Genomic DNA, 26,661 nt, shown 5'->3' with positions numbered 1-26,661 from the left:
TCAGTGATACAGTGATAGGGCTGGTGGAATTAAATGTGTTTGAGTCACTAAAACAAAGCAGTTCATGAGTCATTTGTTTGCTATGCTTTATTAGAAAATGACATATCTTGCCATAATTTACAAATATATATATATATATATATATATATATATATATATATATATATATATATATATATATATATATATATATATATATATTTGTAAATTATGGCAAGATATCATTATATATATATATATATATATATATATATATATATATATATATATATATATATATATATATAATTATATAATTTTTCAGTTTTTATTTGTTAAAAAGTTTTAACTGTCCAATAAATTATGTTCCACTTCATGATTGTGTCCCACTTGTTGTTGATTGTTCACAAAAAATTACAGTTTCATATCTTTATGTTTGAAGCCTGAAATGTGGCAAAAGTTCGCAAAGTTTAAGGGGGCCGAATACTTTCGCAAGGCACTGTATATATATATATATATATATATTATACACAGCCACGATAACCAAGGAGTGGCTCTGTAAGAAGCATATCAAGGTTCTGGCGTGGCCTAGCCAGTCTCCAGACCTAAACCCAGTAGAGAATCTTTGGAGGGAGCTCAAACTCCGTGTTTCTCTGCGACAGGCCAGAAACCTGACTGATCTAGAGAAGATTTGTGTGGAGGAGTGGGCCAAAATCCCTCCTGCAGTGTGTGCAAACCTGGTAAAAAACTACAGGAAACATTTGACCCCTGCAAATAAAGGCTACTGTACCAAATAGTAACATTGACTTTCTCAGGTGTTCAAATACTTATTTGCAGCTGTATCATACAAATTAATAGTTTAAAAATCATATATTGTGATTTCTGGATTTTTTTTTTTAGATTATGTCTCTCACAGTGGACATGCACCTACGATGACAATTTCAGACCCCTCCATGATTTCTAAGTGGGAGAACTTGCAAAATAGCAGGGTGTTCAAATACTTATTTTCCTCACTGTACTGTATCAGTATCAACAACTGCTCTAGCTGCCTTAGCCATTGTGAGGAGTGTGTTTGGCAAACAACAGATATTATAGCTATCTATAGAACATTTGGACCTGAAACAGCCTTAGCCAGAACAGAAGCAGGTATATACTAGCTAGTTAGCTATATGTAGCTATAAGTAGGGTTCCCATAATTGATAACAAATTATTAGTCTAAAAAGTGAGTCCCATGGCCATCTTTATCATTTATAAATAGTGTTTATTATATATGATTATTTCATAGTAGAGATTTTTGGATGACCAGTGGGTTGAATCATCTTTCAGAAGAGTCGAATAGAATCTTTCATTGCAGTGTTCTGCCTTTTTACCTCTGCAGTGCAGCATTACATTTTTAAATGCTATGACTTGAGTGATGGGGAATATTTTTTCATATTTTTTTTGTCCTTGCTTACACTTGCACTGCACATGCTCAGATCCAGCTATAAAATATTTGCTGGAAATATCAGTGTTTTTTGTATAGAAATACTGCATGATTTTATTATTTTACCTTTAATGATAGGGCAGGGCACCATGGGAAATCTAACTTTTTTATGTTTTAGAGATTTACTTAATGTCAACATTTGCAAATATATTTATTTTTTAACACCCTTTCTTTCTGCAAATATTAGAACTGAACACAATTCCCTCTTATATATAGAAAGTCTTATGTAAGCTTTAGTAAAGGCTGTGAGTTTAAAACCCAACAGCTACAATGGTTTGGTCCATGAGCAAGATTTTGGGCAAGCTTTTTCAGTGACGTATCTCCTGTCTTAGGTGTAAGTGCTTTATTACTGAAAACAGGCAGTTGTAAAAAGAACAGTAAATAGGTGTAAACGTACCAGTGGTGGGCTGTCAGGGCCAGCAAGGCCTTCCATGACTTACATTTACAACCTAAATTCAAAAATTTGTTCCATTAAATTGTATTAATTTATTCCCAACAGTTTATTCTCTTCATTTTGAAGCGTTTCTCTTGGCTGCACTGCTTCCAGTACATGTATGTGAATGTTAGATTTTTTGTCCAATCGGATTTCAGGAGCCACCAGGAAGGAGGAAAAGAGGAAGGCCAAGGAGCCATTTCATACTTCAACACCATTCAATTCCATCTGGACTGCAGCTACACGTCATCTTCACAAGACAATGACCTTAACCTGAAGCATACGTTCAAGCTTTGTAAACCCTAATTAGAGATTAAACAGATTAAACAGTGCACCTAAATCATATTGAACCGGATTCTTACTACTTACTTACTACGTACTTTTTGTAGTTTGGTTAGTCAAAGTAAAACTTTTTGTTAAATTACCTTTTTTTTAGTTTTTTTGCATATAAACAAAATGAATTTTCATGTGTCTCTCAGAAACAATAGGTACAGTAGTATGTGTTTTCAACACTGTACAGTATATATGCCACATATTCAAAATATTAAATTAAGTAGTTTATCCCTTAGTCATCTGTGGCCATTCTGTGAGTCCAAAAGAGCAGAACTGGCTGTGTCAGAGGTGGTTTTATCTCTCTTCTCTATCAATCCCAGCAACACCAGGGAACCATGGGTGTGTGTGAGCCCGTGCTTGCAGAAGGGGATGGATATTGATTTCCTCTCAGTGTGTGACTGCATGAGCAGGACTTTGAAAAACATGTGTTCAGCAGTTTCATGTATGTCAGAGAAAATCAAATGTCAAAAATGTTCATAAATGAATATTTTCAATTCCTAATATGCCTGAAAGAAAATGTTCCTGTTCATATCTAATATCCACAGGTTCTTCTGACACAATGTTTTTGTACTATAGTATTTAGATTATCTTATTGTCCAGATTTTCTTCAAAATGGCTCTTCGATCATATAACGTGCCAACTAAGTGACTTGGTCTTGATTCATAAAAAGCATTCTTGTTGTCAGTCTATAGCATTACTTTTCTGTTACACATAAAACCTCCATAAAGCCAAGCTGATGCAGGCAATGTTGGAGACTTATTCTGGGTGAAAGGAAACAAAATGGCAACCATTCCATAGTACATAGTACAAGACAATCATCCGAGGCATACGTCCAAGCTCTGTTAGTATTATGTAGAGAGCAGAAAATTGACTGAAGTGCACCCAAATCCTGTTAAACTGCTCTGGGATGAACTGAATTGCAAGAAAGTAATCTCCAACTAGTTAAGAACTCACAAGAGGCATGGCAAAATATTTCAGCTGACTGCCAAGAATGTGTAAAGCTGTTATTCATGCTAAGGAAGGAATTTTTCAATGAAAATAAAGTGGATCATGTGTGCATGCATGTGTTTCTCAAAAACTATAAAGACTACTTTAGGTGTTTTGACAGGCACTGTAATAATACATTAATGTTTCTCAACGGTTTCTCAACTGTAGTCTTAGAATACTGGTCATAAAAATTTCTGTCCTCAGCCAACCAGGCAAGTACGCATATTGAGAGGAAAAAAAGAATTTGGCCATGTCGTAAAATTCTGAAAACTATTTAAATAAGCAGGAAATAGTGGATGGTTTTCCATTTCATAGTCGGTAAGCAGAGTGCTGACTGTTTTCTGTGCAAAGTGATTATTGGAGCATCTAAACAAAGCATTATCATGACTCATTAACGCAGTAAATATGGTGAACGTTTGGAATCGTGCCCTACTTTAAGATGCCCAAATGAACAGTGTATTGCTTTTGACAACTCCAATGGGCTCTGGTAAAATACTTGAATTTCCTATGACATTTTAATATGAAAATAGCACTCTACAGTTATATGAAAGGAAAAAAATCTTGTTAATCAGTTCATGGCTATGTTCAAATGTAGGCGAACCAGCAGTCAGAACTGTCATTTTAAAATTTTAGACAAAATATGTCTGACTCATGAAGGTCAACCAAAGAAAAGAGAAAAATTTCTTTCCAAGCCAGTAAATGAAAAAAGTATAATTTCTTTGCATACCTGAGATCCAAGACAACCATGACTATGATTGTCCTTGAATATTAAAGAAATATTAAATTGAAGGATTACAGTGTAGAACTTTGAACAAATCTTCATACACTAGTACCAGACATGTTCCTGTGCATAAGAAGGAAAAATACAAACAAAACAAAGTTCCACACTACCATCCACTGAAGCTCGCTTTGGCAGGATGGTGATAGCACCCTCAGCCACTTGCTCCTGCTGGTCCACTGGTGAGATCTTGGAGCCCCAACTGTCTGAACCGACCCACAGGAAGTGGCCTGTCAGGTTGTTCCTTTTGGCAGCATCTAGGACTCGTCTGCAAACGTAAAAAATGATACATGTACCAGCCATGAGAAAGAATTGCTGCTAATAGAACATCTATGTAATCCACCAAATACTGGCTATTCCTAGAACATTATTTATCCCAACTTTGAGATAAAGATAAAGTACATAATCACAGGAACACATCAGAAAAGCAACACAGGGAAATTCATTTAAAGAGGACGTATGAGTATTATTAGTAATGATAAGAAGAAGAAGGAGGAGGAGGAGGACCAGAAGAATATGATGGAGAGGAAGAAAAAGACAAAATAGTAGTAGAGGGAGAAGAAAAGGAGAAAAGGAAAATAAAGAAGTAGAAAGAGAAGAAGGAGAAAAAGAAAATAAAGAAAAGAAGAGGATCTAGAAGGAGAAAAAGAAAATGAAGAAGAAGGACTAAAACAAGATGGAGGAGAAAAAAAGAAGAAGGAGGAGGAGTAGAAGAAGGAGGAGGAGAAGAAAAGAAGAAGGAGGAGGAGTAAAGAAGGAGGAGGAGAAGAAAAACAGTGATAACAATGAGAAGAAAAAGAAGGAGAAAACGAAGAATTAGGGAGAGGAGAAGAGAAAAAAGAAGAGGAAGAAACAGGAGAAGAAGGAGGAGAAAAGGATAAAAATATGGAGAAGGAGGGAAAAAAAAGAAAAATCTAACCCATCTTAAAGTTTAAAACTCTGGAACCACACCAATTTGAATATTGCCTGAATAGGTCAACTGAGGACGCTATTTCCATGGTAATGCATTCTGCCATGACTCACCTGAACAATGCGACACTAATGCCAGGATGTTGTTTGTTGATTTAAGCTCAGCTTTTAACACAGTTAGCCCTTCCAAGATAATCTTGAAGCTGAAACAGCTTGGCATCAGCACAGATCTCTGTAATCGGATCCTGGACTTCCTAGTCTCACCCTCAGCACTGGGGCTCCTCAGGGATGCGTATTGTCCCCGCTCCTATTCTCTATTTTCACCCATGACTGCGTACCTGCCTATGAATCAAACATTCCATTGGCTCTGTACGTGTACCTGGCATAATAACAATAAAGTTGAATCTATTTTAATCTAAGAAGGAGAAGAAGAAAAGGAAAAGGGAGAAGAGGAAGATAAAGGAAAAGAAGAAAGAAAGAAAAGGAGCTAAAAGACAGAAGAAAAAGAGGGAAATGTTAGAAGAAGGAGGAGGAGGAGAAGAAGAGGAAAAAGAATAAGAAGAATATAGTCATAATAATAATAATCTCTCTCTCTCGCTTTCTTTCTCCTTCCTCTGTACTGTGCATTTGTTTATTTCAAGCAGACATGAACATGAGTAAAGAGCTTTAGTCACTGCTGCACTGGAAGAAGACTCCCACCTGATGTCATCCTCGTTGGCAAATATGATGATGGCCCGGGCGTTGGGAGTCTCCAGCAGCCGCAGGATGATCTTGTCGAATTCCCCCGGCTTTGGTTCCCGTGGGATTTTCAGAGACTGAGCGATACAAACCCCACCTTAAAAAAAGAAAGGAAAAAAAGAAATGAGGTTCGATTATATGGCAAGAAATGACAACTTGCTGAAATACTCGAAAGCGGGTCAAATAAATTGTCACTTAATCTTTCGAATAGAGGCTTTGGAACAATTGAAACAATTTATTCTAGTAATATAGAGTCGGGGAGAGGAATATTTCATACATAATGTACACCATAATATCAAGCCCTCCTTCTCTGGCATTGGATTATATCATTAGTGTCTCACATTGGGATGAATGATGGACTCTCGCCTGCTTCGACGAAGAGCTTCCTCTGGATACTGTAGATTTCAAGAGCCACTTTGAGGCCAATCATTATGAAGCCATACGTTGGACATTCTGTTCTTGAGTTAAATACTAATTTTCCTAAATAAATGTTTCACTTGAGGATAATTATCATTTCAATTCACATGTCCAAGCCAGTCTCCTCCCCCTCCTCTCTTATTACATCCATTAATTCATCTGCCATCTGTTCCACTGAGAGATGCAGGATGTACCGTGACAGTGTAACGAAAGTCTAAAATGATATAGTTGGAGAAATGTTTGATAACTAATGAGGTTAATTGGCAACAGGTCAGTAAGATGATTGATTATAAATAGTGTATCTTAGAGAGGCAGAGTCTCACAGAAGTAAAGATGGACAGAGCTTCATCAATCTGTGAAAGAATATCACAACAATGTTCCTCAACATCAAATTACCAAACAGTTGAATATATAATATCAATAAAAGTTTCAAAGAATCTGGAGAAATCTCTGTACACAAGGAATGAAAATCAATATCGGATGCCTGCGATCTTAAGGCCCTCGGGCGACATTGCATTTAAAACCGTCATGATTCTATAATAAAAATCACTTATGGGCGTATTAACACCTCCAAAAAATCATTCTCATTCACAAATGCAGGTTAAATCTCCCTACCAAGTATCAAGTACATATACAGTAAATGAGCATACAAAATGTTTTTATTATTAATATACGATCTGCTGGCAAATTCTCAGTGTTTGGTGTTCTTTTGGGTCAGCGGGTGATTTCTGATTTCTCAGTAAGATGCAAACATGCAAAGGATAAGAGGAGACAGATTGACAGTGTTTTTTTTTAATATATATTGTAACTGCTGTTACAATATATATTAAATCACTGACGTAATTCTGTCGCGATGTGCCCGATCAGCTTTGACACATTTCCCATCAGGGAAAAAAAATAAAAAATATTTCCACACACTCAGCACACAGCATGGGGGGGAAAAAGAAGTTTTATTCAATGTGCTTCCAAAATTGGTGCAACAGTTAGGAGGAGTACCACAAATTTGCTTTCTCGCTGTCTCTCAATTTTTCTACACAGATTTATGACCCCGTTTTGCTCTCTGGTCCTACCAGATCACTTCTGATGCCCTACTTCAGGATGGAGTTTCTGTCACTTAGAAACCACTTGTTGCTGCTCTGACATGAAAAGCCTGAAGTTGCAGGAGATTATAATGGATGTTTTCACGTATTAACCATAAAGATAACTTTGGACTCCAGTGAACAGGTACCAGTAAAAGTCTGCACAATACAAAAATGACAGTGAATAAATATCCAAATATCACCCAGATGATTTTTCCTCACCTTTGTCTCTTCTGGCTTGCTCATTAGGGATAGAATTAATATCTGTAAACTGCACATTGTCAATATTTTTATAAGCTGCTTTATGACTTTCAATTTCTACACTAATAAAATTTAAATTGAACTAAATTTCACATACTTTTCCATACTTCAAGCTATATAATGTCTGTCTAATGACTATTATGATGGCATTCTGAAAATTCTTCTTCCTGGCTAGATCATTTTAAAATCACAATTCCATATCACATAGATCCTGAGCCATCTAGAGATGTACCAGCACCAGTTGGATCTCACTTCATGGAGATTCAGACACTGGACAGTGAACATTTAAAGGCTCTGGCATGGTGGAGTTTGAGTTGAATCTATAATGATCTCAGCTAATTCATGTGTTGCTCAGCTCCCAGTTATACAACTCCTATTACAACTGACTGTATAAGACTGTAGAAAGGACATTATTCCTTATCACACAGTGGTGCTCATATTTCTCACTCTTCAGTGTTTGTAATTTTTTAATGATTTATAATCACGCAATTGTTCTCACCCAAATGACAATGGATTAATTTTAGGCTGGTTTGTCTAAAGGATATTTTTCTTTGACATTGTCACCCCTTGTTGCATATGGGGGATAAAATAACTTTCTTTCGGCTTCTCTTATTAGGGGTCGCCACAGCGGATCATCCGCATGTTTGATTTGCACATGTTTTTACGCTGGATGCCCTTCCTAACGCAACCCTCCCCATTTATCCGGGCTTGGGACCGGCACTAAGGCTTGTGCAACCCTTATAGCTGGGGTTGATTCCCTGACCGGGGATCGAACCCCGGCCGCATCGCTGAGAGCGCCGCATCCTAACCACTAGACCACCAGGGAACCCTACATGGGGGATAATTACACAAATTTAAATATACAGTGAGGAAAATAAGTATTTTGCAAGTTCTCCCACTTAGAAATCATGGAGGGGTCTGAAATGGTCATCGTAGGTGCATGTCCACTGTGAGAGACATAATCTAAAAAAAAAAATCCAGAAATCACAATATATGATCTTTGAACTATTTATTTTTATGATACAGCTGCAAATAAGTATTTGAACACCTGTCTATCAGCTAGAATTCTGACCCTCAAAGACCTGCTAGTCTGCCTTTAAGATGTCCACCTCCACTACATTTATTATCCTAAATTAGATGCACCTGTTTGAGGTCGTTAGCTGCATAAAGACACCTGTCCACCCCATACAATCAGTAAGAATCCAACTACTAACATGGCCAAGACCAAAGAGCTGTCCAAAGACACTAGAGACAAAATTGTACACCTCCACAAGGCTGGAAAGGGCTACAGGGAAATTGCCAAGCAGCTTGGTGAAAAAAGGTCCACTGTTGGAGCAATCATTAGAAAATAGAAGAAGCTAAACATGACTGTCAATCGCCCTCGGACTGGGGCTCCATGCAAGATCTCACCTCGTGGGGTCTCAATGATCCTAAGGAAGGTGAGAAATTAGCCCAGAACTACACGGGAGGAGCTGGTCAATGACCGGAAAAGAGCTGGGACCACCGTTTCCAAGGTTACTGTTGGTAATACACTAAGACGTCATGGTTTGAAATCATGCATAGCACAGAAGGTTCCCCTGCTTAAACCAGCACATGTCCAGGCACGTCTTAAGTTTGTCAATGACCATTTGGATGATCCAGAGAAGTCATGGGAGAAAGTCATGTGGTCAGATGAGACCAAAATAGAACTTTTGGGTCATAATTCCACTAAACGTGTTTGGAGGAAGAAGAATGATGAGTACCATCCCAAGAACACCATCCCTACTGTGAAGCATGGGGGTGGTAGCATCATGTTTTAAGGGGGTTTTTCTGCACATGGGACAGGGCGACTGCACTGTATTAAGGAGAGGATGACCGGGGACATGTATTGCGAGATTTTGGGGAACAACCTCCTTCCCTCAGTTAGAGCATTGAAGATGGGTCGAGGCTGGGTCTTCCAACATGACAATGACCCGAAGCACACAGCCAGGATAACCAAGGAGTGGCTCTGTAAGAAGCATATCAAGGTTCTGGCATGGCCTAGCCAGTCTCCAGACCTAAACCCAATAGAGAATCTTTGGAGGGAGCTCAAACTCCGTGTTTCTCAGCGACAGGCCAGAAACCTGACTGATCTAGAGAAGATCTGTGTGGAGGAGTGGGCCAAAATCCCTCCTGCAGTGTGTGCAAACCTGGTGAAAAACTACAGGAAACGTTTGACCTCTGTAATTGCAAACAAAGGCTACTGTACCAAATATTAACATTGACTTTCTCAGGTGTTCAAATACTAATTTGCAGCTGTATCATACAAATAAATAGTTAAAAAAAATTATACATTGTGATTTCTGGATTTTTTTTTTAGATTATGACTCTCACATGCACCCACGACGACAATTTCAGACCCCTCCATGATTTCTAAGTGGGAGAACGTGCAAAATAGCAGGGTGTTCAAATACTTATTTTCCTCACTGTAAGTAAATTATATATCATAATTCTTACATTCTATAAACCTGCTTTTAAGACAATGTCCAATGTAAAAGCTATAGAAATAAACATGACTTAAATATTCTCACTGGTTTATACACTATATGGACAAATGTTTATGGACACTTGACCATGTGCATTTTAAACATCCCATTCAATATCTGCTCTTATAATAATCTCCAATCTTCTGAGAAGACTTTTGGAGATTTGTGCTCGCTTAGCCACAAGGCTGTTAATACAGTATATTCAGGTACAGATGAAGAGGCCTGGAGTGCAGTCAGCTTTCCAATTCATCCCAAAAGTCTTCAATAGGAGGTCAGAGCTCTAATGCAGGAGATCTTCCATTCCAAGCCTGGTAAAGAATATTTTCATGAAGCTGACTTTGTGCAGAAGGGTATCTTCATGCTAGAACAGGTTTGCTCCTAGTTTAAGTGAAGGCAAATTTTCATTTTACCTCGTCTAAAGACATCTAAAACAATTGTGTGCCTCTAAAGGTTTTGAGAAGAACCACATCTGGCTTAAAATGTATTAAAAGTATCCAATTAGTTTCCAATATAGTGTATATTCTTTGTAATATTACAAATTAAGGTATATATTCATGGAGCTGGCTTTGTGCACAGGGGCACCGTCATGCTGGAACAGATTTGGGTCCAGTAGTACAAGTGAAGGGAAAATGAATTTCTTCTGCATCCTTTAATATTGGGAATTTGGAGAAGATCCACATATGGCTGGAAAAGCTCCAATACATTTGTCCATTAAGTGAATCTGAGAAGTGAGATGATAGAAAGTTCGCACAGATCTGTTACTTGTACACATGCAAGCGAATGAACTGGCTTGGCTGATATAGCACAGTAATTAAATGATCCATCTTCCTGTTGGGGGTGGGATCAGTTCTCGCTTTATTCATCTATAATGATTTGATTATCAGTGCTTTATGAATTGCAAAGAGTTTTCAGCGCTCTGTGCCAGATGGCTAAAGCTATAACTCATTTCTGTCGGCCATTGGCAATTTGAAATATCTTTAATTAAAAACTGTTCCCCGGTTTACAGTGCTGAGTGCTTTGCGTAGGATGATTAGACTTTCTGTCCCAGGCATAAGGGTTCTAGTGTAGTTCAGAAAGGACATGGGGATAGAAATCTTAAACTCATTGAAGAAACCCCTTTATGAAATAACAATATAATTAAATAAGATTAATGAATTCATTAAAACACACTACATTACATGACTTTTCTAATGCCAGTTATGCACTTTTGCAGCAAAAAAATAAAAAACTCTCCTGTTGTCATTTATGATATTGAGAGAAATCCCAAATGTGGATTAAGAATTCAGACAGCGAGCGCACGCATTCAACGACTCCGGTGTTTTCCGTGGTGACCGATCAAAACGCTTGGACACCAAGTCCTTAATAAAAGTGTGTGATATTAAACAGTAATGCTCAAGTCTACTCTAAAATATAACACATGTGAAGTCAGAGTGGTTGCTTGAATACAGTGTTGGGCAGTAACGCGTTACTGTAACGCAGTTACTTTTGACAGTAACTAATACTGTAACGCGTTACTTTTGAAATAAAGTAACTCCGTTACCGTTACCGTATGGTGCGTTACCCGTTACTTTTGTAAATTAATTAATTTGGGCTGAAGTGTAGACTACAGTCTGACCTGTTTACAGCAGCGACACATTGTGGGATTGTAGGATAAACCACTGTAAACTCGAAGAAGACGCGCTGTGACGCGTTGTGTCTGTGTCTGTGCCTTTGCGCTGTGTCTGTTTATTCAGGTCTGTGCAGTAGTAATGGCGAGTCGAGGCGAGAGCAAGACGAGTTTCTCAAAGTGGAAATATGCTCATTATTTCACTTTAGTTGAGCATAAAGACAAAAACGTTTTAGTCAAATGTAAGCTGTGTCTTTCTGGTTCGAAGGTCGTATCTACTGAGATAGCAGCAACTCCAATCTGTCGAAGCTCCTCCAGAAACTCCATGCCTCGATGAAGCTAGAAGCTAACCCGGTGTTCTGTTCTACATTCTTGATAGTTTTCATACTTAAGCTGTGAAAGGAACATTTTTAACTCTCAACACAACAGCTTTTATGATGCAGAAGCCACTTTAGTTTTTGATTCTGAATATATTATTCAGCTTGTTTTTTTATTTATTTCAGAAATCCTTGTGATATATTCAGTTTGTGCTGGTCTGACTTAAATAAAATAGTGTTTAAAAATTACTTTGTGTTTAAGTCAGTTTTGTGTTTGTTTAGACCATAACACATAAAAAGGCATGAATGGAAACATTAAAGAAGGTTCTTTAAAAAAGTAACAAAAAAGTTACTTTTAACAGTATCGCTAGTTTTACCCCAATGCTAACAGAGGTTTTAAGCAGAAGAAGGAGGAGAAACTCCTTCTTATAACCTACAGTCTTAATAAGACTTGGAGGAGGAGATACCCTTCTATATAACCTACACCGTGCAGGAGCCATTTAGGAACGCCTTCAAAATTGCCCTGTAACGTTCACCTGATGGGGTTTACCGAACTTCATACAAAGGGGAGCTTCACACAAGCAGCTTCTATAAAGGCGACCAAACAGAGCAAGATAGAATCCGGTAAATCGGTACGATAAATATTTTATTATTAGCCATGAATCTTTGATGTCGATCGAGCGACTCATACGGACCGAGATTTTTTTTTTAATTGGTTTGCTGCTTTCTGTCTTTTAAGTGAGAGAAAATGGTTCAGATGCCAGTGTTGGAGAATTTAGTGCACTTACACACAGGCACTGGGAGTCTGTTTATTCGACACTTCGATCCATCCGCATGCACACAATCCGAAAATGTCACGATCCAATGTGAATCCTCCTACTCACACACTGTGTGGCACACGGCGCTTATTCACTGCCATATGCTATCGTTAGACACCGCAATACTGTTTTTTTTAGAAGAACAGCGGCTTGTGCAAATAAATCCCGTGAAGCACACAAATATCATTTGACACAGAGCCCCCTGCTGCACTACACCAAGGCCGGAGCAGGTTACATAAGCCTTGCCTGAGTCAATAGCATAATGCAGTGCTACTATAGCACATCAAGCTCACCCTGAGCATCATTTGTGCTTGCTGTAAAGCCTAGCTGAATACACTTCACTATAGCACCATCATCTCTATTCCTAGCCTTTACATTTATCATATGTATACTGATTTGCTGACAGATCCATGACAGACTTATAGTTTTAAAATATTATATCACACAAGTCATTTTTTTGACACCTTAACTCTGGACTGTCACTTTACCTCTGTACTTGCACAGCACAGTGTCACTTTATGCCACATTATACTGCACCACTTTAAGAACAAATAACACAAATCCCTTTCTAGAAATTCATGTATACACAGATGGTCCACGAGTTACAACGGTTCGACTTTTTAGATCTTTAGATATATTTTTCGATCTTACGTTGTTGAGAGCAATACGACAAAATTGTAAAAGTATAACACATTTCACCGCAACAAGCACAGGCAGCAGCTTACGATGTACGATACATTGGCTGTGTAGCTGGGATGAGCGTATCTCTTGCCCTGTGAGATTCCCCGCTCTCGCTGGCGGTCGACGGAGTAAAGTTGTCTCAGTGTGTATTTTTTTTCTGTTACCAACAGTTTCAAACAGCAATTTCTGTGATAATATCGTGTCTTCCAAGCGCCCAAGTATGTCTATTGCTGGTATTGAAAAAAGAAGAGGGAAGCCATCAGTTAAGAGCAGAAATTGAAAATTATAAATCAGCATGAAGCAGGAAAGGCTGTCACAGTCATTGCACTATCTTTGACTTCATAATGTATCTTCATCGTAAGTAGAGGACTACCTGTATATATTTTATAACCTGTATATACTGTATTTTCCAAGAGAGTGTACACATAAATTATATTATATTATATTTTAACCTTATTCTCATACTTTTTAGTTATACTATACTTAATATTCATACTTTATACTTATTTTATTCATTTAATTTTTTTCAATCCTTATATTCTATTTTTTATGTTTACAGGTTGGACATTCGCAAAAAACATTTCACTGGTGGAGCGGTCCAGGTCTGTATAAACGTGTGCGTGACAAATAAAATTTGAACTGAATAAATTGTGTTTAGCTCAGCACATATCTGTGGTACAATATGTTACTGTTGGTTTGTCTAACCAAGTTGGGAACGGAAAGGACGGCATGACCTCCAGCCCAGCCTGCATCTCAGTCAATAACCGCTGATCAATTCTACTGGATTACTCAGGGGAACATGAAGTGGACTCAGGTGACGTGTGGGTACGGCTTACAAACAGAGAAAATGGTTGTACATTAGTGGGGGTGGGGATCGAGATCAGGTCAAAACACATTGAAGGTCATAGCACAATGCTTTTGTTTTGTTTCTTGCTGCTGCAACTCAAACACCATGTTTTTTTCATTCATTATTTGGATCAGTGCAATTTGTCCTAAAGATTTCAGTACCTTTTCTCTCATCTCAACTTCTTCCAATATCACGTAATCAAAAAGAACTTCTAGCACTATCATTGGCTGATTCCTAAAATATCCAGTTAAATTCACAAACCAAACATCTATTATTTATTACTGGCCTTTCTGAATGCATATCATCTCTAAAGCTGTTCGTTGATGGTTTATTTATGATGTGCCTAGATAAAGGTCAGAAGAAAGAGGTGCGTTTTATTGTCCATCTGAATAGTTGCATTATTTGTCATATGTACATTAAAGCAATGTAAAATTCTTTCTTTGCATATCCCAGCACATTAGGAAGCTGGGGTCAGCTATGATACACAGTGCCTGGAGGAGAAAGGGTTAAGAACCTTGCACAGTGGCCCACCAGTAGCAGATTGTTGGTGCTGGGGTGACCGTCTGATCAGTAACCCACAGCCTTAACCCGTTTATCACCCATATTATTTTGGGGGTTGTGAAGCACCATGTTCCCCCGATTTCGTCCACCATTCCATCGTGTGAGATTACTATGCAAGCATATGAAATAAAGACAAGCCAGAACTATTTAATTAAATGTATTCCTATTTGTATAGCACTTTTTTCCAATGGACATTGTCTCAAAGCAGCTTTACAGAGATAAAGCACTTATAAAATAATGTACAAGTTTGTTCCTTATAATTGTAAATTTATCTCTAATGAGTGAGCCAGTGGTGACTGTGGCAAAGAAAAACTTCCTGAGATGGCATGAGGAAGAAACCTTGAAAGGAACCAGACTCAAAAGGGAAGCAATCTTCATCTGGGTGGCTCCAAAATACAAGGTGAAGTGTATCTGCAAGAGTGAAAGGGAATGTTTATAGGACTGTGGTGAGACCTGCGATGTTGTATGGTTTAGCGACAGTGGCATTGAAAGACAGAAGGTGGAGCTGGAGGTAGCATAGCTAAAGATGTTGAAGTTTTCGTTGGGAGTGATAATGATGGACAGGATTAGAAATGAGTTTAGTAGTAAAGGAACCGCACATGTAGGACGTTTTGGAGACAAGGTGAGAGAGGTGAGATTGAGATGGTTTGGACATGTGCAGAGGAGGGACATAGGGTATATCTGTAGGAGAATGCTGAGGATGGAGCCATCAGGAGGAAGGAAAAGAGAAAGGCCAAGGAAGAGGTTTATGGATGTGGTGTGGGAAGACATGCAGGTAGTTGGTTTGAAAGAGGCAGATGTAGAGGACAGGGGGGTATGGAGACGGATGATCCACTGTGGCGACCCCTAACGGGAAAAGCCCGAAAGAAGAAGAAAAAGAAGAAGGTATACAAGGGAAAATGGTACACTAAAATGGTGTAAAATTATACTACGGTGAGAACAACCCAATAAATTCAAAACATACAGACAGAACACTGAAAGCAAAATGAGATGAAGTAGTGAGCTGTATACTGTAGGTTACCTCCAAACTGTTGCCATTTTAAAGTCTTTATAGCTTTTTAAAGTGGCAGGCCGCACGTTTCACGACTTATGTGGCATCCTGCATCGATCAATCAACCTGAAATCTGATTCGATAGAAACTCTATGAGAGAAACGCTATGGAATGAAGAGAATAGACTATTGGAAATATTTTAATACATATTCATGGACAAAAATATGGTATCTCAGAAAAGTGAGTACACCCCTCACAGTTCAACAACCATTTTATTGTATTGGACAAAACTATAGCATTTAAACTTGGATGTATTTCAGGATAGTCAATGTGCAGCTTGTGTAGCAGTATAGATTTACTGTCCTCTGAAAAAAAAAATTAACATACAGCCAATATTGTCAAAATAGCTGGCAACAATAGTAAGTATACCCTAAGCGATAACAGCTGTCATGTAACTGTGCAAAGCCATGTCCTATTCATCATGTTCATGTTTTTGTCTGCTATATGGATTGGATATGGATCCAACATGTACCCTTCTGAAGCAGAACATGATGCCCTCCTTTTAGAAGCTGGGCAAAACGGCAGTTTTCTAACATAAGAACGACCCCAAACACAGTGCCAAGATGACAACTGCCTTTCAGAAGATGAAGGTGATGGAGTGGCTAAGTATGTCTCCAGACCCGAACCCTATTGAGCACCTGTCGGGCATCTTCAAAGGTGAAGCAGTGGCTTGTGTGTAACATCCAGCAGCTTCGTGATGTCATAATGGAGGAGGGGAAGAGGATCCCAGCAACAACCCAGGAGGATTAAGTCAGTGCTACATAAAAATGGTGCTCACACACAATATTTACACTTTGGACACAATTTTGACATGTTCAATAACTCTATTTTAACAATAATGGCTGTATGTTGAGTTATTTTTAGTTCACATTGACTACTCTAAAATATATCCAAGCTTTATTCCTATAGTATGGTCCTTTGAGAAGATATACTACAATGGTTTCTGTAATGAGAGTGGTGTACTCACTTTTGTGAGATACTGTATATTAAAATATGTCACTTATTCTGCATTTGCACAGGATTTGATGGAAACCTTTAAGAATGGTTTATCTCATTTATAAAACTGAGCAGTTTAGGGCCTTGCTCAGGGGCTTAGCAGTAGCAGCTTGATGCTGGTGGTGGGATTCAAACTCTCAACCTTCTGAGCAGAACTCCACCATCAGATCCACTGCGCTTTATATAAGTTTTATTTTTTAATACCACAGCATGATTTACTTCTTGAATCTGATTGTTTGGAAGGTGTGCATTATGCAAGTTCTATGGAAACAACTCATTCACAGAAATGTCCTAAGTAATGGAAGTATTGCAAATTGTGTCATTAATAAAGCAAACATTGCAATGTTCAACAAATTGCTGTTGTGTAAGTGGAAGAACACACTCCAGTCTGCATTGTTATAGGGAAATAATCCACTTCGGGTCAGGATTTAGAATATGTCAAAATATTTTGCCTGTCATTTGGTATTTTCTTTCAACGTACTTTGTACAAAGATTGTGGATTCTATGCAACTCATTTCCAGCTGCTTTATAGGCAGACGGTCCCCTTTAGTTCAGACCTCAAAAGGGTTCAAATCCATTTCATGACACCATTCAGTCATCACAGAATCCCGTGACCCAACAACCATGAAACAATTTGAAAGCATCAGTGATTCATTGCCCTATTGTCCTGCAGGTACGAGGGACTTTTGTCTTTAATCAGAATTTTGTATCCAAATATGGTGATTCTGATGGTGAGAATAAGCAGGGAGTTGGATTTTGTTCCTATCTAAATATCATTTGTGATACAATTGTTGTCCGGTGAAATTTGGGTGCTGTCATTTAAAAAAAAGCAAAGGCAGTGCAAGTGCATTAATTATATGAATTGTGGGCATTGACAGACAAGGAGCAATCAAGAAAGGCAAATGTGAGACGATGATTGATGTGCAAAATATTAAATTCTTATGACAATTTGCAGAAATTGTGACACAGGTCCAAAACACAGCTATGTGATTCGGGGAGTTGATTGTTGAGTTTGAATCTTAGCAGTACAAAGACGTAATGAATTCGTGGCAATTGCCTGGCTGCTTTTCTTTGGTGGAAAGTAGTAGCTCAGTGGTTATGGCTTTGGGTTACCAATCAGAAAGTTGGAGGTTCAAGGCCTGGTATCTCCAATCTGTCACTCTGGGCTATTGAACCCTCTATGCCCCAAGGGTGCTGTCGCATTGCTAACACTGAGCTTCCTAACATCACCGGGTTATGTGAAGGAAGAATTTGGCTGTTCTCTAGTCAGAGGTGGCAAAAGTAAACACATCCTTCACTCAAGTAGAAGTACAGATACTCATGTTTTGAAAGACTCTGGTAAAGTTGAAGTTTGGGCTCCGACTTGTACCTAAGTAAAAAGTAGTCATTACTACTACCTGTTTTGGTAATAGAACCTCACATAATATCAATGTAAAAATACAAAATAATTTAAAATGCTGTTACCTAATGAATTTATTCAGGCTGAACATCCACCATATAGAATACAAGCAGAGAAAAGATGATGATGATCAGGTGATCAGGAATGTCTCTGTTCTCACTCATGTTTGCATCACTGACTCCCTCTGTCTCATCCACGTTAACCCCAGATCTCTTGTTGCCTTCTGCCTGCTCATTGTTAGTTTCATAAACTAGCCTACGTCTGTGGTGCGTGAGAGCCAGGAAATTATACACCAGTGGTAGATTGAAAAAGTCGTGCAATGACAAGAAATAGGTTAATGGGCTGAAAACCTATTTTTAGTCACCAAATAGATTAAAACTAAAGTAAAAAGTCTGGTTTGAAAATGTAAGCAGAAGAAAAGACTGTAAAAAATAATGTGTAAAAAAAATGTTAAAAGCTGTCTAAAAAATAATTAGTAAAGGAAAGTGCTGACACCAGAAAAATCTACTTTGGTACAATAGCAAAGTATTTGTACTTCGTTACTTCCCAACTCTGGCTGTAGTGTACATCTGACAAGGAAACAGCCCATTTACCCCCCAATCCCCCCACCCCCATCCCTTTTTTAAAAATGTGGTTTGGTTTATCTCATAGTGATCCATGGTCTTTCATATGTGCATTCTCATACATAAAAAACAGAAAAGTGGGATCCATTTGCAAACTGTATATATATATATATATATATATATATATATATATATATATATATATATATATATATATATATATATTTTTTTTTTTTTTAAATTAAAAATCTTAAATGGCAACCCAATGGTGAACATAGGCAAAAAATAAAGTATAAAAAAAACAGAAAAAAACAAAACAACAGTGCTACCAGTGGTGGGCCGTGCATTTGATACCTGGGCCTTCATTGAGGACTTACCTGACTTAATCCACCTCTTAATACCACCACGACCACGTCGCGATTATAGAAACCAGCAATACTCTACAAAAACACAATATAACAATGTGTGGCATTACAGAGAGAGAGGAATTTCACATATGGAGGGTGAAAAAAATTTATCAAAGCAAGAAACCCAGTTAAGACTCCAAACCTCTACACTACAACCACAACTTGTTACCTACATCATCTGGAGCAGTTCAGAATCAATATTTGTCTAAAAACATGACAAAAACATTAAAATGTAAATAAAATACAACCTACTCACCAGAGATGCAGACTCATAATTTGCAGCGCCCCTCAGAGGCTGTAAGCCAATGGTACCGCTCGTATTCACAGGTCTGGAAGTGGTGAACAAACCATTTTCCAAGCTTCGATGTCTAGCTTTTCTAGAAAATGGATTTTTAAGTATGTCTGAGACCAAAACAATTTCTCTTCCTCCGTAGGCATAAAAAAGTCTAACTTAGACGTATTAATGTGTGCAGAGCTACACACGTGTTTTTCCAGTCAAACTGGGCTGTAACAGTTTCCCTCTGACCAACCAAAAATGGTTTGGACGGCTCGGACCGAAAAATGCTGACGCTATTCTGGGCCAGCTAGCTGCCCTGTGAGGCGAAACAGAGTGTGCGCTCGACCCTGATTGGTGGATTGCTGTGTGTTTGACCAGTTATGTTTTATCTGCTCCTAAATAAAAAGCAACGACCGTTTTCGCAAAATGTAGTTGAGTTACAAAAAGTAAAATATTTGACTTTGAAATGTAGTGAAGTAAAAGTAAAAGTCTGCCCAAATGGAAATACTTCAGTAAAGTACAGATAACCGAAATAGCTACTTAAGTACAGTAGCTATGATTGTAACGATTATATATATATATATATATATATATATATATATATATATATATATATATATATATATATGTAACGATTATATATATATATATATATATATATATATATATATATATATATATATATATATATAATATACATATTGGCCAGCATGATAATTGGTGTAGTGTTGCAGACGTTCTTACTTCAATCACTTTGGGTACATTGGGTCTGCCCAGTCTATAGTTTTTCCTGTTGCTAACACAAAATAATCATCATAACTACATGACTAACTTCAGGCTGTTATGTGTGCCGCAGAAAAGGCTTTAAACTCTATGGATTTCAGGGACATTCTTGTGTTTAATGAAGGTTTGTAAAAAAAGGAGGGAAAAAAAAACGATTTTCAACAGAAAAAAAGGCAAACTAGTTAGAAAAAGTAATTTAACCCAGCCATTAGGGAGGCACAAGCCAGTGCATTCTTAGTGCCGGTCCCAAGCCCGGGTAAATGGGGAGGGTTGCGTTATCCAGCGTAAAAACATGTAAAACATGTGCCAAATCAAATATGCAGATCACAAATGAGAATTTCATACCGGATCGGTCGAGGCCCGGGTTAACAACGACCGCCACAGGTATCGTTAGCCGACAGGGTACCGGTGGAAATTGGGCTACTGTTGGCCGAAGGAGGAAAAGGAGAGGAGGAAGACGTCTACGGAGACGGCAGGGGAAGGAGCAGTGTAGGAGAGTGGAGGTTCAGGTTGGTACTTTAAATGTTGGTACTATGACGGGTAAAGGGAGAGAAGTAGCTGATATGATGGAGAGAAGAAAGGTAGATATGCTGTGTGTTCAGGAGACCAAGTGGAAAGGGAGTAAGGCCAGGAACATTGGAGGTGGATTTAAAATGTTTTATCATGGTGTGGATGGAAAGAGAAATGGTGTAGGGGTAATTCTGAAGGAAGAGTACAGTAAGAGTGTAGTGGAGGTGAAGAGAGTTTCTGATAGGGTGATGATCGTGAAGGTGGAAGTTGAAGGATGATGATAAATGTCATCAGTGCCTATGCTCCACAAGTTGGCTGTGAGATGGAGGAGAAGGAAAGATTCTGAAGTGAATTAGATGAAGTGGTAGATGGTGTACCTAGGAAAGAACGGTTGGTGATTGGGGCGGACTTTAATGGGCATGTAGGTGAAGGAACAGAGGTGACGAGGAGGTGATGGGTAGGTATGGTTTTAAGGAGAGGAATGTGGAAGGGCAGATGGTGGTAGATTTTGCTAAAAGGATGGAAATGGCAGTGGTGAACACTTATTTTAAGAAGAAGGAGGATCATAGGGTGATGTATAAGAGTGGAGGAAGGTGCACACAGGTGGACTATGTGCTATGCAGGAGATGCAACCTGAAGGAGATTGGCGACTGTAAGGTGTTGGCAGGGGACAGTGTAGCTAGACAGCATAGGATGGTGGTCTGTAGGATGGTTTTGGAGGCGAAGAAGAAGAGGAGGAGAGTGAGGACTGAAAGAAGAATAAGATGGTGGAAACTGAAGGAGGAAGAGTGTAGTGTGAGGTTCAGGGAAGAGGTCAGAGAGAGGCTCAGTGGTGTTAAGGAGGTGTTGGATGATTGGGCAACTACTGCAGGAGTGATGAGGAGGCAGCTGGAAAAGTACTTGGTGTGACATCTGGAAATAGAAAGGAAGACAAGGAGACGTGGTGGTGGAATGAGGAAGTGCAGGAGAGCATAAGGAGAAAGAGGTTGGCAAAACAGAAGTGGGATAGACAGAGTGATGAGAAAAGTAGGCAGGAGTACAAGGAGATGCGGCAGCAGGCTAAGAGGATGTGGCGAAAGCCAAGGAAAAGGCATATGAGGAGCTGTATGAGAGGTTGGACACTAAGGAAGGAGAAAAGGATTTGTACCGATTGGCCAGGCAGAGGGACCGAGCTGGAAAGGATGCACTGCAAGTTAGAGCAGTAAAGGATGGAGAGGAAATGTGTTGACTAGTGAGGAGAGTGTGTTGAGAAGGTGGAGGAGTATTTTGAGCAGCTGATGAATGAGGAAAATCAGAGAGAGAGAAGGTTGGATGATGTGGAGTTGGTGAAGCAGGATGTAGATAGGATTAGTAAGGAGGAAGTGAGAGCAGCGATTAAGAGGATGAAGAGTGGAAAGTCGGTTGGACCAGATTTGCCTTATTTGCTTTGAGAATGTTGATGGAGAAGTATAGAGAAGGACAGAAGGAATTGCATTGTGTATTTGTGGATTTAGAGAAGGCGTACGACAGGGTGCCAAGAGAGCAGTTGTGGTATTGTATGAGGAAGTCAGGTGTGTCAGAGCAGTATGTGAGGGTGGTGCAGGACATGTATGAGGACAGTGTGACGGCAGTGAAGTGTGCAGTAGGTATGACAGACTGGTTTAGGGTGAAGGTTGGACTGCATCAAGGATCAGCCCTGAGCCCTTTCCTGTTTGCAGTGGTGATGGACAGGTTGACGGACGAGGTCAGACAGGAGTCTCCCTGAACTATGATGTTTGCGGATGATATTGTGATTTGTTGTGAGAGTAGGGAGCAGGTTGAGAAGAGCCTGGAGAGGTGGAGATATGCGCTGGAGAGAAGGGGAATGAAACTCAGTAGGAGTAAGACAGAATACATGTGTGTGAATGAGAGGGAGGGCAGTGGAGTGGTGCGGTTGCAGGGAGAAGAGCTTCGGAAGGAGGAGGAATTCAGGTACCTGGGGTCAACAGTGCAAAGTAATGGAGAGTGTGTTAGAGAAGTAAAGAAAAGAGTGCAGGCAGGGTGGAGTGGGTGGAGAAGAGTGACAGGAGTGATTTGTGATAGTAGGGTATCTGCAAAATTGAAAGGGAAAGTTTATAGGACTGTGGTGAGACCTGCGATGTTGTATGGTTTAGAGACAGTGGCATTGAGTAAAAGGCAGGAGGTGGAGCTGGAGGTAGCAGAGCTGAAGATGTTGAGGTTTTCGTTGGGAGTGACGAGGATGGATAAGATTAGAAATGAGTTTATTAGAGGGACAGCGCATGTAGGATGTTTTGGTGACAAGGTGAGGGAGGCGAGATTGAGATGGTTTGGACATGTGCAGAGGAGGGACATGAATTATATTGGTAGGAGAATGCTGAGGATGGAGCCACCAGGTAGGAGGAAAAGAGGAAGGCCAAGAAGGAGGTTCATGGATGTGGTAAGGGAAGACATGCAGGTAGTTGGTGTGAAAGAGGCAGATGTAGATGACAGGGTGGTATGGAGACGGATGATCCGCTGTGGCGACCCCTAATGGGAGCAGCCGAAAGAAGAAGAAGAAGAAGAAGAAGAAGAAGAAGTTAGAAAAAGTAATTTAAAATATAATATATTAGAATGATGAGGGAAACAAAAGCTGCAATATTTGAAAAATAAAGTTATTTAAGCATGAGGCTTGAATCTTCTGCGCAACGTAGTTGCGGTAGCTGCAGGCTTTCATTCTGGCCAAATTAGAGGCATAAGTGATAGCTGATTGAAGACTTAAAAGGTGTAATGATTAAAAAGTGAAATCAGTTGAAACCTCCTGTGACAGTGAGTGAGTTTAAGATAACTTTATTCATTGTTTTCTTTATACTTTTTTAATTCCAATGTGACTGTTTTTTTTTTTTTTTTGTTGTTTCGGATTTTGTAAATAAGTAAAAGCAAAGGGAAATTAGACAAATACATGTTCGTTTGGTAATGATGATTCTCTTTGTTTTATCTTTTTCTCTGGATCTTCCTAGTAGGAGAGGCCGGCCTGAAATAAATATGGCGTCCTGAAACGATGAAGCCATATTTATTCCATCCATTGTAGGGGAGGAGTTTATTAATTGAGAGTTTGGAGAATGTTTTTTGAACATTATCTCAGATGCATGTCTTTTAAAATGCTCATTAGCTGCTAATGACAATGTTGTAGCATGATGTTGAAGATCATCTAATACTCAAATGATGTTAAGGCTAATGAAATTGTAACTGACATTGGTCTGTTTGAATTTAAGAGGAGGAGCCTTACTTATAAAGAGCCTAAATGTCAAGAGGTTGGAAAGAAAACTTTGATTGTTGGAATAGAAGCCAATGTTTTGTTTGTACTTTGTTTTCTTCTCCCTTCGGTCTGGATATTGGATGATTCATGTTCCACTCTCTTGTGCATGCCCTGAGTAGAAAATTAATTTAACCTCAGTTTTTAAACCAGAGTTTTTTTTTGTGCCAATTTTGCTGCCTACTTTAAGATGGCCACACCACACCCCCCTGCCCTGGACTGGACTTACTTTTGTGCACATACTGCACACTACTATATACTGTGATGTGGTTATGTAATTTGTTTGGTATGTCCTTTTGTGTGGTTTTTTTTATCAGTTTAGGGACATCCAAGTCTGCATAATTAGAATGTTTCCGATAAATAAAAAATACCCAGCCGAGTTATTACACACAAATAATAAAGATCTGCATGTATTGTTTCATCCTAATACTAAGGAAAATTTTCTAGGGAAAGTCTTTGGACTTTAGGACTAAAGGTCATGAGTTCAAATCCCAGCCACACCAAGCTGTTACTTATGGTCCCTGGAGCAAGTTCCCCATAAACAATTTGTTTTTCTCTCAACAATTAGACCCTCCAACACTTTTTTCTGTACAATAAACTCTAACAAAGTGTAAAGTAACAAACTTTTACTAATCTTTTTATACTGTATTACTTAACTGGAGTCCATGCTCACTGTTGTTCTTCTTGGTTCTATTTCAGGACAAGACTCCTGCGATTTCCCTGTTCACTAGGGACATGCATCTCCATAACTGCGGCCAATGTGATTCACATCTTGATGCATCGCCGCTAATATGATACATAAAAAATACATATGAAGCAGCTAACGATGCGATACGATTCACCCCTGTTATTAAGCAGTGCGATCGGATTTTGATTTGATCCAAGAAAATGCAGTACAGTGCAATGGAAAAAAATTATGATGCTATACAATTTGATAAGATGCAAATAGTTTGCTTTTATTTCTTTTGTTTAGACAGACAGCAAATCATCAATTTACTTCTCATGTACTTCTAATACATGGCCCCTTTCACAAACAGACAGACGTTCGTTTCCTGTTCTGTCTCCAGGGAAATGCAGCTCTACCTCTGCCATAAAGATCTATATTTTATGTGACTCTCAGGACACGCCTCGGTCTCCATAGTGTTGCTGCATCATATTCAGGTAGCAGCAGTGGAGCTGAGAGAATGCACTTCAGAAACAGTTTAGCGAGGAAAAAATGGATCTCTATATCAAATTTTGGTCACAAATTATTAGTCATTTTCTAACTAATAAAAGTATAGTGCATCTACTAATAATTATATATAAATTAATTCTTTACTGATGCAAACCTGTTAAATACGATGCATCATGATACATATGCCAATCGTTTACTTTTATGGCGATGCATTCATGTGAATCTGTTTACACAGGGTGCCGATAATACCTGTTTCCCATTGTATTTAAAAAAAGCACCTTTCTCATTATTTGGTTGGAAAAAAAAAAGAGAGAGAGAGACTCTTGAAATGACCCCCAGGTGTTTTGTTAGCATACTATGGCCAGATGTTTTTGGGCCCAGGCGGCTGAACAACAATGGAATCCCGGTCCTTGAGTGCTGTCTGAGATCCTTATGTGTAGTGGCTCACAAATCGATAGTTTCCCCTTTGCTGCCATCCACGTCAGGATATGAAAATTCTCGGACAGATTTGAACCGAGGAAACCGATGCGTCCCTTTTGATTGCGCTTGTGCTCTGAAGCATACAGATAAGAATGTGTCATCTGCAGCCAGCAGCGACTGTGAGACTGTGTGGCGTGTGTTCACGGGGGGATGCTGATGTGCACCTTTGAGTCATGTATGATTATGTTGCTGACAAATGCTGTCAAAGTGCTACTGATTGGTCTATGACGTCATGAAGACAGGAAGGTACCGAAAAAAAAACGTGCAATTTAAAACCTAAACCTGCTCATTAGGCATGGCTCAAGAAAAGAAATACGGTCTGAACGTATTGTAAATGCTGGGATGCAGAAACTATAACTGCAAAACTTCAGAGATAACGGTGTAGAATTTAGAGTCAGATCATCTGTACTCCTTATGCAAGGCTTTTTAGATCCTGTGATGATTTCGCTGGAGTGGGAATTGTTCAGACATGTTACTCCTTGTACTGGCAAATTGACGCCGAATCGTTCGAATTATGAACCCTATTCAACCGATCCCTTCAATTATAACGCAAGCTGCGAAAGAAAGGAGAGATGTGGAAGTGACTTTTCAAGAACCGAACAGCGGTTTTGCATGAAAGGCCCATGATGTGGGAAAGCGCCTCTCATCCATTACTCTATTATGCTGCGTACAATATTTCATGCTGCTGTCATTTGTATTAAACGAGTGAACAGAACGAACTCATTATAAGGCAGCGCCTATCCGAGCGGTGTCACTGATATCCTCGGTAGATTAAAGATCTTCGTATGTCTGACGCATTTTAAGCTACATTTCCCACACGACTATCAGAAATGTTGAACCCTCGAACTTGAGAGAGGGCAGAGTCTTTATAATTATGTTCATAAATAAAGCACAGTTCTTCTGAACATCGATGCCTTGCTTTATACAGCATTACACATCACACACTCAGTCAATTCCATCGAGTACGGCAGTCGATGGACAATTTGCATATGAGTTTGCATCGCGGGCTCACAGCAAAC

The 26,661-nt window shown here is 39.0% G+C and overlaps 1 protein-coding gene across 4 annotated transcripts in view; it reads right to left on the bottom strand.

Annotated features, from left to right (window-relative positions):
• grm8a (glutamate receptor, metabotropic 8a) overlaps positions 1-26,661 on the bottom strand; it is a 308,123-nt gene that overhangs the window by 102,636 nt on the left and 178,826 nt on the right. For all 4 annotated transcript variants that reach the window (XM_046873172.1, XM_046873173.1, XM_046873175.1 and 1 more), the window contains 2 exons: positions 5,602-5,737; positions 4,107-4,261 (listed from right to left, as the gene is read on the bottom strand). In XM_046873172.1, the coding sequence (XP_046729128.1) occupies positions 4,107-4,261; positions 5,602-5,737 (291 nt within the window). The remainder of the gene's footprint in view (positions 1-4,106; positions 4,262-5,601; positions 5,738-26,661) is intronic.

The sequence above is a fragment of the Silurus meridionalis genome, chromosome 18 (assembly GCF_014805685.1).
Source record: "Silurus meridionalis isolate SWU-2019-XX chromosome 18, ASM1480568v1, whole genome shotgun sequence".
In the NCBI taxonomy this organism is placed as follows: domain Eukaryota; kingdom Metazoa; phylum Chordata; class Actinopteri; order Siluriformes; family Siluridae; genus Silurus; species Silurus meridionalis.
Note: the sequence above shows the minus strand (reverse complement) of the source record. Positions and strands in the feature narration are given on the sequence as shown.